General features: G+C 36.0%; 1 protein-coding gene across 1 annotated transcript; it reads left to right on the forward strand.

Annotated features, from left to right (window-relative positions):
* The first annotated feature begins 2,187 nt into the window (after positions 1 to 2,187).
* LOC144438929 (proteasome maturation protein-like) lies at positions 2,188 to 17,606 on the forward strand. The gene is made up of 6 exons (XM_078128156.1): positions 2,188 to 2,198; positions 6,635 to 6,732; positions 13,949 to 14,009; positions 15,163 to 15,264; positions 15,616 to 15,709; positions 16,631 to 17,606. Exons 1-6 carry the CDS (start codon positions 2,196 to 2,198, stop codon positions 16,696 to 16,698), a joined length of 426 nt encoding a protein of 141 aa, XP_077984282.1. The 5' UTR covers positions 2,188 to 2,195; the 3' UTR covers positions 16,699 to 17,606.
* Positions 17,607 to 17,989: the final 383 nt, after the last annotated feature.

The following is a 17,989-nucleotide window of genomic DNA, read 5'->3' on the forward strand; positions in this document are numbered from 1 at the left end:
GTAATTTGACCCAAACATTTCTTTGATTTCATCAAAATATATACTCAGGTGCAGCTAACGAGTCAATAGAATATTCGGAATTCTCTCGAAATATCGAAAAAAAATGTTAATGGACCATAATGACACTTGTTAGTTTTATTGTACAGCATATGAAGGGGAAAGTGAATGCTATTCATACAACTGTGTGTATGTGTTCTCTCACTGCAACATGTCCGCATGCCTACGACATACTACCCAGTCAGAGTTTAATGTCTCCGTCTCCCCTTTCCGTCTCCCCATATCTGAATACTGCACTGCCCTCTCACCGTCATTCAGTTTCATCTTCTCTTCCAAAAAGACATATTTTTGGATTAAATTAAACTCCATGACGACAATGACTCGTGCTGGCACACCGCATGAAATTTTAAAGCATCTCACATCTTTTCATTACAATTTTCCCTCCTTTAGATTTCACAAAATGTGAAATGTTCAAAGCCTGCCCTGATTACTGACACATTTTCCTTCTTCCTTTGCCTTCTCAGCTGACCAATATACTAAACTAACGAACAAAAAACCTAGCTTTGTTGGTTGCACCTGTATACTGCTCAGCTCAATGACGAACATTCGACCGACACACTCTTACTTCTATCTCAGAGAGTGGTCTGAACTCGATCTATTAACTCAGGATTTCGTTCGTGTCTATTTGCGATGGTTATGGAGCGTGACGAACTATACCGTAGAACAGAGACTTTGTAATGATAGATTTACGTCGTCGTAAACCACGGCCTCTTTTACGGCGCCGTCCAAGACACATTTTTCGATGTATCCAGAAGAAAAATATTAAGTTCTGGTTTGCGAGAATGTAGATTTTGAGCCTAACACAAAATGTACTTCCTTCAACAAAACATAACCATTATGAAAATCTAAGCAATATTAATAAATGCAAATTTAAGTAAAATATAACAAAAAAAAAACAAAACGAACGTTACTCTAGAAATGATTTGGAACATCGTAGCCCTTGCAGGGAGAAACGTTCCCACAACTTCCCTGGGAAAAAGAATTACTAGAGCCTTTGCCGTATCGTGAAAGGTTATCGAACTCGGTACGGTCGAGTCGTTATCTTTTTCAAAATAAAAGTGCAGTTTGGTTTTCCACCATCTCGTTTTCAAGGAATCGCCACTCTCGCACTTTCCCATATGAGTCGGTATGAACACTTTCTTTGGTGGCCATTTTGACGTCTCAAAAATGTTAATGCATGGATTCATATTGAAATCGTCACTTTGAGACCGTTTTCCATTTCTGAAAGTTTGAGTTTTCGAATATATAGTAACCATGGTAACGTGAAAGGTTAATGTGAGGCGCATAGTCTCTTTTTTTACAACCGAGGACGATCGATGTTTAATAGGATATACTGGTTTTACTTGGCCTGTTTACTACGCTTAATACATTTAATTCGTTTAATCTCCCAAACACGAGAGTATGGGAAATATACGTAAGGGTCGTGAACAGGCTAGTTTTTTGCTGAGACTGTCTTCAATATGTAAACAGGCAATATATATTTAATAATAAAACCACATTCAAAAAATATATATTTCCCAACGTATAACCACTTCCTCGTTATAATTTTCATAAATAATTTCATTTTTTTATCAGCATTTTAGTCTGAATGTGAAATAGAATTGACACATACTCAAGTGACAACCATTCATTATCGGCTTATTTATCGAGTTATACCTACATACATACATACATACATACATACATACATACATACATACATACACACACACACACACACACACACACACACACACATACATACATACATACATACATACATACATACATACATACATACATACATACATACATACATACATACATACATACATACATACATACATACATACATACATACATACATACATACATAACGTATATTATAAATATACGTATATAAAATATAAGCTTACTAAACTATGCTACATATTTTGCGGTATGCAGTTGTTTGTTTTTGAAATTTATTTCTGTATTTAGTCACCAGTTTTTGTTGCCACTAAATAAAGTTTATTTACATATAATTTTGAGTTTTATAAAGGAAGTAATCGATGATATTATACTTAAGTTATAGTTACTTCTCCCCCCTTTCAACGGGTTCCGGAAACGACTAGCATTCTGGGAGTTCTTACTACGCAAGCGTGAGACAGAAATCCAAGATGGTGGGTAACATGTTCTGTGATAATTATTTCTTGTATTTATTGTCAGTGGTTTTGGTGTTTAAGGCTATGAAGTAGTAGATTTTGCATAATTCGTGTAAGTTAACATATCAAAATCGTCAAACGATTCATGTGCATACTAACTTGCACAACGATGTGTGTCGCTCAACTCAATGACAACCCGATGTCGACGGCCATTGGCATTACTTGCACATTTTCATTGTTTTGACTAAACACCACTGGTATTACTGGGTCTAACGGCACGTCTCTGCCATCTCCAATTGAGTAATTGTTAAGGAACAACGGACTATGGTTACTCGCTGCAGTTTTCTCTCCTGATTCTGCTTGCCAGTCCCTTGTTACCTCCATGCCTAATCTTGCAGACGGAGGCCGGTGTACGGACGTGATTCTGACCATATAGTAGTAATACTAGGGAGGAGAGCTCGAGAGGGGCATAGTCAGAATCTCCATCTGCTAGCAGGACTACTATCACTTCTGTCGGAAATTGGGGTAATTTAAAAGTGGGACAAGTTGAATTGTTTCAATCCAATCCAATCACAGTTGCACGAGTTTTAACACAATCTCTTGTCAAAGAAGGTGTATCATTCAGTGTTGGTGTTATGGTAGGTTTTCTGGGGTCTGTTTTAAATATTACTGTATCACCATTTGTATTAACTCTGAACCAGCTAATGATGGCTGGTCCTCAATGGACTTTATTACGTAAAAGTGATCAAACTTTTGAACTACAGTGCTAACCACGACAACAGTGAGTGCAATTTGAAGCAACTGTAGCCTACATGTAGAATCCAGTTGTGTTGGATTTTGTTCTCACCGTTCCCCTACCACACCTGGCATTTTCTGCCATTTATTCCAACCATGAATTAGATTATGCTTTCCCACAGCGACAATAGGGAACTTGCAATCCAGACTGAGCATGCTCAGACGCAAAGGACTATGGGATTATCTGTGGTTATCATAGTAACTTATCTGGAGCTACTGATAAAATAAACCTCCCACACTTGTCAGGGTTTAATATGAATTGATTGTTGGTGGTCATAAACCATGTAACAATATTGTTTATGATACTAATTGATTAGTATTTATTATCACATTTCCCATGATGCAACATTCAACATGGCGAGTTTGCAAGTTTACCTTAAATATGGTATATTATGTTTCCATTATACAGTTCAACCCTGTGAGTTGATTCTAATCACATGGTGACGCTATTGGTGTTGTCTTGTATCAGGAAAAATTTCAAACCCAATAAGAATGTGTACCTGATTTCTAGCCAAAGCTTCATGTAAGTAAACGGCTGCTAGACAAATGTTAGGTGTGGTAGGGGAATTGTGAGAGTAACAAATTCCCACATGACCGGATTCTAGACTACAGCGACTGCAGTTTTAGGATAAGTTTTCCAGGGATGTTTTTATGCTTATTCCTTGTGAATGCTAAAGCATGTATTTCAGCCATATGTCAACCTACAATGACACATTGGCCTCCCACACCTCTCCAGTGTTATTCCCCTGAAAATAATGACACGAATCACTCAACAACAGAATAAACAGGTTTTGTCTATTGTCTGTAGCAAGTACTAGTTTGGAACCCATTACCTTATAAGGTGTGGAAAACACTGATTTCATAGAATTGACTAATATTACCTGTCCATTCTATGAAATCATGTAATGTGTTTACTTTAGAAGGGTAGTATCCATTGTTAGTAACTTTGTCACGCTTTGAAAGCATGTTTTTTCTATTGTTTTCAGAAAATCAGTTTTGAACACATTACCTTTCAAAATGTGGTGATCCACGATTTCAGAGAATTTATTGTAACTTAATTCACCTTAAAATTCCATGAAATCATGTAATAACTTTCGTTGGTATCCATTGTTAGTAAATGTGTTACATAATGGAAGTATGTGTTGTTCTGTGCATTTTAGTAGTTGTTGAATATATCTGGAGGGTGAGTCCTGAATTAAACAGATTATTACTGCCTTGTCTGTCTAGGAATTGAACACATGTGGTCAAGAGGACTAAAAAATCATTTTATTATAAATGAAATTTGAAAATATGCTCAAAATACGGTTTGCTTCTGCTTCTGCTTGATACTGTGTACCTTGCGGTTATCTTGTACATCATATCAGTGTGGTACTGGGGTGATGTGATGAGTTTACAATTTTTGATGTGCTCTAGTTCTCATTTCTTGTATTTAAGTTTGCTTGTTGGAGAAGTGTTTTGATAGAGTTGATGTCCTTGGCAGCATGAATAGTTGGGGGTAACCGGGGCATGCATATTACCCTGGGTAGTACCGGATCCATCTGGGGTATATTGAATATCGATAGCAAGTTTTATTGAATGACAAGTCATGCAGGACACGTGGGCCTGTGCTTTGCCTTGTAGTTCTGACTGTGTCTTCTGGTTTAAGTTGAATATTGAGGGCTTGATACCATGGATTTCTTTGTAGGGTCTATTTCAGTGAAGTTGAAGGATATAAGCATGTCATTAGATTTCACCTAAATCAAAGAATGACATCACAGGCTCGTAAGACCACCATAAACCTAACAAAGTTGGATGTTGACATCAAATAAATTTATGATGGAGGTTGTTATGATTTACTTCTCTGCCTAAAATGGATGTACTGTACAATTGCATGGAGACAAAAGTCAGTGTTTCCATTACTACTCACCATGTGACAGTTTCAAACATGTACCTAATCAGTCAATCAGCTTTGGTCAGTCATCAGTGGTGTCTCACATTCATTTAAACAATCAACTGTGTGAACCTCAAGGACAATAGTGTGATGTTACAGTGTATCATTTGATTGACAGGTCTCCTACAGTGTGTTACCATTGTTGTCCAAGTTTGCTGTTTCCCTACTGGCACATTGCCAAGTTGCTCCATCAGTTGTTGCTCATTTGTCGTTTCCTCAACTGTCATATTAGAAAGAAGAGCGTGCTTGCTTTCACTTTTTTTATGATAATGTTCATATTCATTTACAAAGGGCAATGACCTACTGTGACGTACATAGTAATGCATTGTCATGTTCTTGAACAAAGTAGTTTTCTCTCATGAGGTAAAAGTTTTGACCATGACTTTGAATTCTTTTTTTGTGTTGTGTAGGGTTAGGTCGGCCAGTGTTGTCAGCAAATCAATAGAGGAGTTGCACTCAGTCATGTAACACTCATGCCACACTCACTGGGTGAGTGATACTTTTGATATGGCCATGACTTTGCACTCATTTTCTGTGTTGTTTAGGGTTTTCAGTGGCTCTAGAAGGCCAGTGTTGTCAGCAAATCAAGAGGTGAGCTGAACTCAGTCATGTAACACTCATGCCACACTCATTTGATGAGTGATACTTATTGGTAAGGTCATGACTTTGCACTCATTTTCGCGTTGTTTAGGATTTCCAATGGCCATGCAAGGCAAGTTACACAACTGGGTCAGTAGGTGAATTGTATCACTCCAGTAAACCACACTCACTGCATGAGTTATGCTTCTATTTCTATTATCACCAAGTGTGAGTAATTGAGAAATTCGGGTTGACTTCTTTCACACAGCCAACAGGTGCTAGTGTACCATTGCCAGTGTGACTCAGAGACAGACTAATCTAGCTGGGGAAGCCACGTACATTGTAATATGTGATACCACTTTTGTTGGCTATGAATATTTAGTTTCAATTGTTGAAAAATTTCTTTCATAATGAGGGTAATTCGAAAAAATTATTGACAGTTGCAGAAAAAATACTTCCCTTGGGCCTTCAATCTGTACATTTGTTTATTCTTGACCACGGAATTATGTCATGTAAGGTAGCTCCACAAAGAACAAATCCTACTGTAGTGAGACTGTGAGAGTCAACACAATCCAACATCAATATTTTGGGATAATTACAAACATCTTCACAGAACACTATTCTTACATTTAGCAAGACTTACTGATTGGATACTTTATTTTGAAAACATGTATGTTAGAGGTGTTTTGGGGAATCAATGTCTTTTTTCTAAACTTCACTATTCAGATGTCACAGCTGAGCATATACTCATTGATAAAAATTCATTCAATCATTGAAAACTTGTAGCAATGTGTAGACATTTAGTCTAGATGCTGCCTGTACATGGAATCATCTCTTCACCCCTCTCGAAAGATCTTGAGATTTGATGTCACAGGTTAGCACTAGAGTAGTAGACACTATGAGTGCGATGAGATTGATGTCAGGTGATGGGATATAGATAATGATATGTGCAGTGACAAACATTGATGATTGCATCATGCCTATATTTCACACCAGTTATGTAATAACATTAAACTTTTTTTTTCATATATTAACACATTGCCTAGATATACAATATTTCTGTAGTACTGAACTTTGACTTTGAACCGACAGGAATGAATGTACATGAATACCCTATAATGTCATCGTCGCCACGTTTCTCTTTTCACAGAGTTTCGGGTATCCAACATTGAGAGCTGAGAAGAGAGGAGAAACCACAATCAGTCCAAACAAGGGCAATTATGGTGTGCAAGATAGATTAGTCACAGGGTAAGATTCGTTTGTCAATTCCTTGTAACTGTAGATGACAAGGGACATAGTCAATTATCTCTAGTGCTTGACTGTCTTGATGTTACCATATAGTGTAGAAAGAAGGGTGGTAAATTTATATGGTTGTCTACCCACATGTTTCTGTACATGAGTTTCGGTTGTCATCACCCGATCCATCATGTAACTTGTAAGTGTGTTTGAAATGACAGAAGGGTAGGAACAGCATGGGTTCTACAGTGCAATCATGATCTGAAAGTGATGAGATGAAGGAAGTCACAGTACAGTAAACATGTACTATAATATGTTTCTGTCTTTTCGTTTACTGATGTATTTCTTTTGAATTTGATTCCCTGTCATCCGATCCTCATCTAAGTGTTTGAAATGATAGAAGCATAGGACCAGCATGGGTTCTACACTGTATCATGATCTGAAATTGGGCAAAGTGAAGGAAGTCGCATCTCAGGTTACCGATATTTAGTATGAACAAAAATACAGAGAAACACAACCGTAAACAAAAATGCAGGAATTATAGTATATTTGCCACATGATTGGAAGTTGTGCAGTGTTTAGTGTGTCAAATTTGAGAGAGAAGAAACCAATTAGAATTATGGTAACATGGTACAGTATTATAGCAAGTGAAATATACAAGTTGTACAGTTGCCACTAGTAGTCTGAATGACTATTTGAAAGCACTATCCGTATATATTACACACTTTCTATGGGGCACAACAATATACTACGTTAGCGGAACCCTATCCCTCTATACATGTGAAATCATAAAGATACCGTATAGGAAGTAGACTAAGTTGCCACACTCTCAGCATTGACTATATAGTATAAGTCAAATGTACTGTACTAACTGTACAGCTGCCACACTCTCAGGAGTATTTCAGTCTTAAACATGGCATCGAATCTCAAGGGGTAGGGGGGGGGGGTTTGAAAAGATGATTCGATACCATTGATATAGCACTAGACCATCTCAGCAGTGACTAAGTCAAATTTACAAACAGTACACAGTTGCCAAACTCTCAGTCGTGACTATAGAGTGAAATGTACAAGCAGTTGTGTTGCTACACTCTCAGCGGTGACCATGAGATACTTGATTTAAGAGACAGAAACAGAGTGCATGTAATTATACTATATACATTTTACTTGTTGCTATGCCTTCCATTCCTGCAATCTATCAATTCTTATTATTTGTGACACATATAGCCCAGAGACTTGGCTATTCTGTTTGGCAGTAATGTTGTAAAAGAAACTATGTTGTGTTTAATAGATAGCCAAACGTCTGGGCTAGGGCACATATGTAAGATAGAACTTAAAACTATCATGCAAGTTGCATTGATTTTTGACTGGTTTGTATTAGCTGAGCAACAGTTGGTTTAAATGTTATCTTAGACTGGTACACAGCTTTAGTCGTGATAAGGTTGTAAGGCACGTAGTTATGGCCTAATTGTGTTTTTCTGCAAGGCATTAACCCTAGAGGAGAAAGTGATATGTGTAAGCGTGAGTTTCAAGATTTTTACATCGTGTGTATAAACAGTGTTACAGTGAAAATAGCATAGAAGCAGGAAGTGAAATAAAGGAGGTTGATTATGAATATTTATCTCCAGGAAGCAGGCAGAGAACACACTTCTTGGGAGGAATGTGCAACAGGAAAAAGGTCAACCGACTTGTCAGGGAGATACTGTAAAGTGGCTATGAGGGAAAGGGTCAACGTTTTGACAATTTAGTGTGCTTTCTGACTTTTAATGCTTATCAACTATGAAAGAGTTGTCTGTCTCAAGCGATTGCCAAACTGTTGGATCACGATGTTAGTGAAACTTGATCCAAGATGCATGGTGTGTGTAGTAAACATCACCATATTGAGCAGCGGCTGTCTGTGGTGCATCTATAAATAGCATGATGCAACATTTGGACAGCCCACGGGGTTGTTTGTCTGTGTATGTTATCTCCAGGGATTTGGCAAAATGGTGTACTGTTTATTTGTTCGGAAGCTTGCTGTACTGTTTGTTTGGTAAATCACTGTGAAAATTAGTACAAGTACGCATGTTTCATAATATGATATTGTACAGTAATCAGAGTTGTTTCTACACAAAACTAAATGTGATCTGGTTTGTAGACTTATACTTAAGTTACAGTGTTTATGCGGAATACTAATCATATATATTTTAGTGCTATTAAGTAGATTTATTAGCATCCCACTCCATGTACTGTTTGATTCCCATTCATCAAATGCACTCACAAACGTAAACATGTAACATGTTGTTTCTTTGAAGTATGGCTTGGATCATATTCTGATTACCAGCTTTCCCAATCATACTACTAAATCTGTAGAACAGGACAGCCTAGAATCTATGCTAACTACAAACAATTCAATTTGTAAAGTTGCTATGGAAAAGAATGGCTTGGTCCTAAAGACATTCTTAATGTTAATGCAGACCGTTCAGTTTTCTAAAAAATCAATGCATAACATCCAAGATTGCATGCCTAATACAAGAAGTTGAATTCATAAAGTTACTTTGAAGCACACAGTTTGTTTCTTGAAATCAATTGAGAACAGAATAATTTAGAAAGTTTGACAAATAGAAGTACTATAAGATATTACCTTTAGGATCATTTCTATAGTATGGTATGTATCGTATCTAAAATACTGAAAAGTGATCATAGCATTACAATTCCTAAATTTACTATAGAGAAGAATTGCAGACTAACTGTAATTAGCTGTTAATGAATACAAAAAACAACTTCAATCGTTGACTAGTTTTGCACTTCACCTTTACATGTAAGAGCATAATGATAGAAAATAACTCAATGAAATCAATGTCTATCAACACAGCTGAAAGCAGGATGACTATATTACCTTCTAGCATGACATGTGTCAATAAATGATGGCCTTGAATCCAATGGTATGGGGAGTTTGCTCTTTCTTAGGGTAGGGAGAAAAGCAAAGTAAGAGCAAATCCTCACATAACTAAATTTCAGGTTACTAAATGATCACACAGTAAGTTTTGCTGTTTGATTTTGTAATTATATTGCTTTAGTAGTAAAGGAATACAAGCACAGTTTCAAATCATCTTTTACTAGTTTTGTACCTCAGTGGACTTTTTCAAGAATTTGTTGTATTGTGTCATACTCATGAAAATGTGTGACTGCACAAAAAACGGGATATACTGGATACAGGCAGTGTATTTTTACAGTAAGATAATTTACCTGAAGTCTTCCAAGTATTTCACTGGAAATTCCCTTAAAATTTGTGACTTTCTGTACAGGAAACTGTACCCATAATTAAAGTGATGCTATGTTTTGGCATGTAGTAATCCCAGAGTAAGGAAACTTGGTATACTTTATTGGAATTCTTTTGCATCTCATCGAGATTTGGAAAGAGAACAATTGTGGATTGTCGTCTGTACTGATACAGTCAGTCTATTTTACTAGTGTAAGGAGAATTTACCTGAACTCTCCTAAATACTCTCAACAAAAAGTTCTTGTAAATTGATGACTATCTTGTAAAATTGGCAACAAGTCTGTACAGGAAACTCATCCTTAATGCAGTACTATATCTTGGATTCAGTGGTGTTTTTTGATAGTGAGAGAAATTAGTGAAGTCTCCCAAATATTTCACTGCGAATTTCCATCAAATTAATTACTATCTGTCCAGGAAACTGTATCCTTAAAATCTGTACTATGTCTTGGAATGTATGATTCCAGAGTAAAGGAAACTAGGTAAACTTAACCGGAATTCTTCTTGAAGTTTTCTGTGTCTTTGAGATTGTGAAAGCTTAGCAAGAACACCGACAATACAAAAAATAAATCATATTGAGATTTATATTACATTTAAATCAGTTATACAGGAAGTCTTGAAATATTTATGTCCTGATCCAAGAATTTTCTGATGAGGAAAGAAAAAATAGAGGGAGAATTCAGTGAAGGAATAGTCATAACAGTATTCCTAGGAAAGATATTTTTAGTCTTTTTTTTTCTTCGTTAAAAAAAATTTAATCTGCATCATGAGTATAATTCTTATCTGTGAAAAGGGAAAGTTCTTGTGTGTCCATATCATGTTTGCTTCCTGGTCTTCACGGATTTATACGCCACCATATCACCAGTGTTATTCCATGCCATCATACTCAGACATAACCTAAGATCTACCAACCCTTTGACCTTGTTATTGCATCTATCATATATCATAGAGCGGTTTGTGTTAACACAGCATAACCCTGTCAACAGACAGTGAGTTGATGATTTAAAGGCTTTTTGCTATATACAATTATACGTATTTAGTGATGCTTTCAAAGGGAAAGTCTGGAAAACTTAGTGTATTTTACTATAATACTGTACATATCTATGTCTCGTTGTGTTGTGAAGCCCTAGCAGGCTTCTAAACTAAATCTGAGAGACTCAGTGGTAGCTGATACATGTAGTAATTGCACAAATGTCGTATCTCACAGACTAGGTACATTTATCTTGAGTTGTCACTACCAAGATCATTGTTACTTGTTTATACGACACCATTTCTATTCATCTAACTATCTAGTGTCTGTAAACTTAGTTTTACTATATAATACTAATGTATGGAACTCTTGGATGATAGTCTCCAATATTTTTCTTCGTTCATCCAAGGAAAATATTAGTGATCTAAGGGGTTTTTGTTACTACAAGTCGACAGACTTTTAAGTCATGAGTATTTTCTGGCTGAATAAAGAAAAATATTGGAGAATAAAATAATTATACCATCACCAGTAATATCAAAGAGAAGTCAGAAAAGTAATGGCAATTTTGAAAGTTTTGACTCATATTTCGAACACAACAGAACCAGTGACGTAGACACATGTTGTCGTGACATAGAACGACCACAGTATATATTCCATATTTTTTGTTCAACTTGGCTGATGAATGGTATAATGATACACAAACAGAGAAAGGGTGAAACTTGCATAGATTTTCAAGCCTTGTACACCAGTACCATAGTATTTGTGGGAACCTCTAGTAAAATGGCTGGGAAAGTTAGTAAGAGTTTACTTATTCTCAAGTTCATAAGGTTGGAACTTCAAATAATTAGAATACATAACCAAGTTGTTATGGGTTTGGCTGCTGTCAAGTTTGGGACAATTGTTCACCACACTGCCATCTAGTGGTGAACTGTAACAATTGTCGTAACATCAACAGTCATGTTGTTCAAACATAGACATGAACAAAAAGTAATGTGATTGTGTATCTTTTTTTCTTTCTTTTTTTTTTTTATTTATTTACATAACTGCTCTGTCAAAACCATTTTACATATCACAAGCAAACTGGAAAAAATAAATATACATACAACAAAATAGTTACAGTTCATAAGAAATAAATATAAATTAATCCGTCAAAAAAGCACTGCCCCGAATAAAAGTGTTTGTCATACTGAAAGCAAATACAAAGGTTAACAATAGTACACTCTCAAAATAATAATCTTTTCCAGAATGGTAAATAAGTACATTTCTTTGTTTGATTTATTTTGTACATAAAAGATAGATATTTGTGAAATGAGTCATAGCTTGGGATCGATTTGGGATTTTGTGGGTCATTATTGAAATTAGCCCAAGCCGCAAATACGCAGTATTTTGCAATAGTAGTCACCATGTTAATAAATCTAATTATTGGAGCAACACTCAGTGGTTTGTAACCAAAGACAATAACGTTAAAATCTATTATAACTTGTATGTTCAGCTTCGTACTAAGAAGAGTCTGAACGTGATCCCAGAACAAACCAAGTCTTTGACATTGAAGGAACATGTGTTCATATGTGTCCGGTACATTGCATGAACTACATTTGTCGCTGTTGCTTATTCTCCAGCGACAAAGGTTGATTCCACTTGGTAGAATTCTATGAATAATTTTAAAATTAAAATCTGACAATTTTCTGTCTTGTGATAGAAGAATCGTTTGGTTCGTCCATATTATTCTCCAATGTGATTGTGTATCAAGTATTCTAGATTTTACCTAGTTATCGTCTGTAAAAAAAATATGCTGTGTTGTGTCACGGTGTGCCTTCATACCACCTGTAACAAAAACACTTTAATACATACATGACCTTCACAAGTTGTTCGATTTTACATCACACCCTGTCCCCCGGACTCCCCCCACCAATCTCCTAAAACTAAATAGTCTGGAAGCCATTTAGCATTCTAAGTTACCAGAAAGCGTGGTGGTTCCATGCGATAAACAAATGTCAAAACACACTTACTGAAACATTCTTGATACAGTGTCTGTACATCATCATGTACATGTACTTATCATGTACTATAATATCCGTGCAGTGTTATTCACCAGGTCAGGGAGGTCAATCAAACATATGATCTCAAGCTGGTAGGGGATCTCACAGAAGCAAAACTTCTATTTGTTAGATAGCAGACATACATGTATATGACAATACAATATAGTTAGTTTGGAACCGTAAATTGGAAATGAGTGTGATATTTCAATTGATCAACTATGGACCCTGATCATGCAATGCATTTGATTATTCAGAGAGTTAATGTTTCTCTCCAAAATAGCGGAATGATATGACCTAGTGATTCTTTGACCAATGAACAATACATGGTATATTCTCTCTATTTGTAAATACATGTATATTGCTATATCAGTGTAGGTGAATGTGCTTTCAGTGAAACAATGGCTGCTGGTGTTTGTAGAGTCCAGCGATTTTCACACATTGCTGAGATTTCTTCAAAAACAAGACTTGGATTACAATACAATACAATACAATACAATACAATACAATACAATACAATACAATACAATACAATACAATACAATAAAACTTTATTGATCCTTGTCAGGAAGTTATAGTGTCTGCCATAAAAACAAAAACAATTTAAACGAGTAGATAAAAACAATAAAACGAGTACATAAAAACAAGACTTTCACAATCAATTAAAACGCGTACATAACCAGGATAAAAGAACGACGATAACATTTGTCTTGTAATGTGTGTAAATGTGTGAAAGTTGTCTCTTTTTTTGTTTCAGCCTTATGGGTATTCCTTTTTAATGCATATAAAATGTTGTGACTGCACATATCAGCACTACCGAGACTTCTGTACGATAACTTGTCAGGGATTCATCACAACTAGGTCATGATATTTCATATCAAATGAAGTTGGATATCACACGAACAATTGAACAAAAATGGTAATTTGTGAAAGACTGAATATTTACTTTGCTTGTTTTATTTTCAGACCAAGTAAAGTCAAAGACGAACTTTCATCCGCTCATCCCCTGGAATATTCAGAACTAAATGTAAGTATAAGTTTGAACAGTGTCTTTACAACATTATGCTGTCAGATTATTATATTGTACAAAAATGAAATATTTCAATTTATGGTCAGGTGTAAAAAAGAAATTGTGTGGTTCCGATTACATTCAATTTTAAAATAGGTGGGGTAGGTAGATTTTTTATTTTATTTTATTATATATTTTTTTTCTTGTGTTCAGGTTTTCCAAATGGTCTCTGTGATGTTTATTTCTTCCTATCAGATGTAAAGCCATAACAGATTGGATAGTTTTATATTGTCCTTTTAAGTTGATGTCAGTTTCCGCACCCACTATTTCTTGCGAGAATTCATGATTTTCGCGATTTTATTATTATTTTTCTTGAATACATAAACAAAGTTTAGGGTTGGCCTGAAAAACTAGGTGAAATAAACAACACAGAGACCACTTGGAAAACAATGGGAAACCTGAACTAGACACTTTCACACATGACAAAAAATACAATAAGATTTTTTTTAAAAATCTACCCACCCCACCTATTCTAAAATTGAATGTAACTGGACCCACACAATGTTTTTTATTAGGCCTAACCAGCAAGTAGAAGTTTACATAGTATACAAAACATATACATATATATATCCAAAGAGAGAAATGTATTGTTATGTCAATACATGGTGTATTTGTATCTCAAACGTACAATAATCCGAGCCTTGGAGACAACGTAGGGTTAAAAAAAAAAAAAAATACATCAGGAGTCTTTTATTCCAAAATTGGGGGACATTACTTTTGTTGTCTAGTAGGGAAATTGTTCAAAGCAAAATGATCGCATCACAGGTGTGTGATTTAGGTAACAAAATGTATGTAATTTCTAGAGTGCGGTATTAAAGCCTGGTGGCAGCATGGCCAAGAGCTTGTTGGTGTAAGTTTGTGTATGAAGCCATGAGTGCAATCAGAACGTCATTTTTTTTGTAAACCAGGCATTATGACTACAACAGCTATCTCTCCCTCAACTGTCTTGAAGGAACCCCATTGAAACTCTTATATCTATGACATATGTATTATAGTCATAAAGCCTTGATTATTCAAGATGGGTATTACACTGCAGTGCAAATGCCAATAGTGTGTGTGCAAGTAACACTGGTACATAATATAATAGTTATTATCCCCGTTTCATTTTCAGTTTCACAAGAATGAAGATCAGAGAGAGATGGCAATGCTTCGAAACATTCTGGGTTTGCATGCACCATTGAGGTTAAAAATGGAACAAAATGCAGCCAGACAGGTAATAGCTCACGGGTAGCAGCTCAATGACTAGTACACATGCGTGTCCTACATACTATGCAATTTTTTTTTTTTTTGGGGGGGGGGGGGGGGGGGGGGTGTTACCCAAGGATGCATTGCGATGCAATGACTACGCATGCACATTCTATATACTATGCGCATTCTCCATGCGGAGGGTGCTATCTACAATATCATCGTGAGGCAGCCAGTTACAAATGAACCTACCCTGTTTGAGCCTATGGGCTTTGCACAGTTATGATATTATTTTATAAATATGTACATTGAAAAAATACTTTATGCTCGAAATGTTTGTATATAACAAATGTGTATTTCTGTTCTGTTGTTTGTATAGATTCAGAGGCTACCATGTTTACCAAGTTCAAACATTGCACTTGATACACTAACAGGAAGAGATGACATTATAGAATTTGAAGATATATTAAATGGTAAGTTCAAAGTTAACACAGAGAGATACACTTGAAAGAAATTGTCTTCCTAATACCCAATATCTTAACACAACACTTGCTTTTGGTTAAAAAATGAACTCAAGGGAAATTATTCAAAATCCTTTTTAGCACAACTGAACTGAGGTTCAGTAGTGCTATAGGAATCGCCCGGTGTGTGTGTGTGTGTGTGTGTGTGTGTGTGTGTGTGTCTGTCTGTCTGTCTGTCTGTCTGTCTCTGTGTGTGTGTGTGTGTGTGTGGGTGTGTGTGTGTGTGTAAACAACTTAAAGACACGTAAATCTAACATATATTACATCATGCGCAAGCCAAGTTATTATCTTTGAACCGAAAATATGGATTATATAGAGGTTTGGCCATCGCGACAACCCATGTCTGCATCACTGATCCTGTGGTGCATGAAATATGATTCAAATCATTCCAAATACTGTTATTACAATTATTGTCCTTGATTTTTCCTCAATTCCTTGTGACCAAATATCACTCGTAATGACAAGACCCCTTATGTCACTTGTATTTTCCTACTCATTTGACTCAGTGTCAAGGCCCCTTAGGTCACTTGTACTTTCCTCAGCTGAATGAAAACAAATGTTTGAATTGAATTGAATTGAAATTTATTTCACCAGATCTTATACAGATTATACAGATATTGAATAAATATATAGAAATGAAAGAGACAAAAAAATATGTCTATGGACAAAATAAAATACTGGTGAGGACCAAGGACAGTAGTACTTTCTGAACTAATTGAGGTCCAAGGCCCTGACGGACATGCTTAATATAATGTATTGCTGGTTACACTGTTATTCAAAATAAATACATAACAAATGTTCTTTATATACACATGCATCACACTCCCTCTGGGAATGTTATATAATTGTTATTTGTGTATGTTTTCTCTGTAGCCCCTGGTGATTCTGAAGTGATGGGAAGTACTCATATTATGATGGAGAAAAGGTTAGGAGTTCTCTAGATGTGGACAACATAGCCAGTCTATTAACTAACCATAGATCGGACTAAACAGACAATAAAGCTGTTGTTGACTTGAACATCATTATCTACCGACCATCCCTTCAACCAACCAACCAACCAACCAACCAACCAACCAACCAAGTCACTAGTGCTCGCTACAGATATGAAGACAATTTTACATGCATATAGAAAATTGGCAAATGAACAAATTCTGATGTCAAAATCCAGTACGTCCCATTGATGTACAAAAATTTCAACAAACTAATCACAGCCATCATTTTGAAATGATCTACCCTTCTTTGAATTGAATTAGATACATAGATACACCAACTGAGCTGTGCAACTACAAACACTGATCCATGGAACATTTCTATTAGTTTGGTTTACCAAAGAAATGTTATTCACGCTGTTTATTCAAGTCAAAGATGGTTATTTCAGTTTTCTAGATTAATGGCTAAGTTATTGTTGAAAAAACCCCACATGAAATCTGAAATTGACGGGTGAATTTTAACAGAAATGGTTGGAGTGACAAGTAGGGGTTTGCCTGCAATATTGTTTTCCTCAAGCTCAGTACTGCAAAGAATAGCTTAAACTTAGTAATCATGAAGAGAGAAAAAAATTGTTTGCATATCTGCCAAAAATGGAGATATTAATGCCAGAGAACTTGTTCACTTCTCTCAATAGATGTATCTAAAAATGATACGTGATGTTTAGGAGAGGTTGGTTTTAGACAAATGAAGTTTTGTTTTGAATCACTCTTCAGCATGTCAACAAAGCAACATTGTTTTCAAATTCCATCCACAAGTTCGTCTGTGGTTAATATTCTTTTCGAAATATGCGTTCGGACATATTAAAATATTTCCCAGTTTTTGTGACCTTGTTTATGTCACTATTTGTATTAGTAATGATATCCAAATAAACGTTCTTTATGAAGATGTAGTATGGACGTATTTTTTTTTATTGTATGTGTCTGTATGATGCTCTTTCTTTCTGTTTCTCTCATGGGGATGGTTTGGTCGATTTGTAGGGGTCACCTTGATTTTTGCTTTGGAAAAAGATGATTGTCAGTGGACTGGTCAGTTTTTGGGGGGTGGGAGTGGATTGATTGGGGGTCACCATGTTCTTTGCTTTGGAAGAAAGGGAGGGGGTGTCATTGGCTGGGTACATTTCTCTTACTCTTAGTGGGAGGGAGTAGGATAATGGTTTGGTGAATTGGTAGAGGGCATCCTGTTTTTGGCTTTGGAAGAAGGGTTTGATATGGCGCCTGTGAGGGCGCCCCATCACGGTGTACC

The sequence above is a fragment of the Glandiceps talaboti genome, chromosome 8, assembly GCF_964340395.1.
Source record: "Glandiceps talaboti chromosome 8, keGlaTala1.1, whole genome shotgun sequence".
NCBI classification, from domain to species: Eukaryota; Metazoa; Hemichordata; class Enteropneusta; family Spengelidae; genus Glandiceps; species Glandiceps talaboti.

Bases quoted from the DNA above. Each gene is read 5' to 3' on its own strand.
- LOC144438929 (XM_078128156.1), top strand. The intron at 15,265-15,615 runs GTAATAGCTCAC...TTGTTTGTATAG, and splicing joins AACAAAATGCAGCCAGACAG to ATTCAGAGGCTACCATGTTT. The intron at 15,710-16,630 runs GTAAGTTCAAAG...TTTTCTCTGTAG, and splicing joins ATTTGAAGATATATTAAATG to CCCCTGGTGATTCTGAAGTG.